Source organism: Vittaforma corneae, assembly GCF_000231115.1.
Source record: "Vittaforma corneae ATCC 50505 unplaced genomic scaffold supercont1.191, whole genome shotgun sequence".
NCBI classification, from domain to species: Eukaryota; Fungi; Microsporidia; family Nosematidae; genus Vittaforma; species Vittaforma corneae.
The window spans coordinates 1-572 of NW_006890024.1; the positions used below are offsets into that span (position 1 = coordinate 1).

The following is a 572-nucleotide window of genomic DNA, read 5'->3' on the forward strand; positions in this document are numbered from 1 at the left end:
TTTCCTAAAGCAAAATTCTACTTCTCAAGCACGCCAGGCATAGGATCGTATTTTCTTTCAAAAATGGCTTCGATGTATTGCAGATTGGCATCGTCGAAGGTGGGCTTGCAAGTTTTTGAATTTCTAAGAGAAAAAGACCCTAGCTTTGTTCTAGAAATGGACGTTTACTCTACGTCGCTGTGGATCAACAAGGATACAAACCTTTTAGGATTGCTTGCAAAGGATTTAATATCCACAGCACCAAATCATTACATTACTTGGTCTGTTATAGGAAATTACTACTCGCTAAATGGGATGCCCAAGGAAAGTACCACGTGTCTTATGAAGAGCCTCAGCATTCTGGAAAACCCCTTTGCATATTCGCTCTTAGGATTTGAGTTCAACATCAGAAGCCAGTATTTGGAGGCACAGAACTACTTTAAGTCTTCACTTTGCATGCTGGAAAATAACGACAAAGCCAACTTTGGACTGGGAGTTGCATATAGTGAGACATCAAAGCGGGCGGCAGCAGAGGCGTATTTCAAGAAGGCACTAGCAATAAATCCCAGTAATCTCAATATGAAAGCATTTTT

General features: G+C 40.7%; 1 protein-coding gene across 1 annotated transcript; it reads left to right on the forward strand.

The window, feature by feature from the left end:
• Window positions 1-572, forward strand: VICG_02231 (uncharacterized protein; the record flags this gene model as incomplete). The annotated part of the gene is made up of 1 exon (XM_007605613.1): window positions 1-572. A coding segment is annotated over one exon (572 nt), but the record flags the coding sequence as incomplete, so codon positions are not given.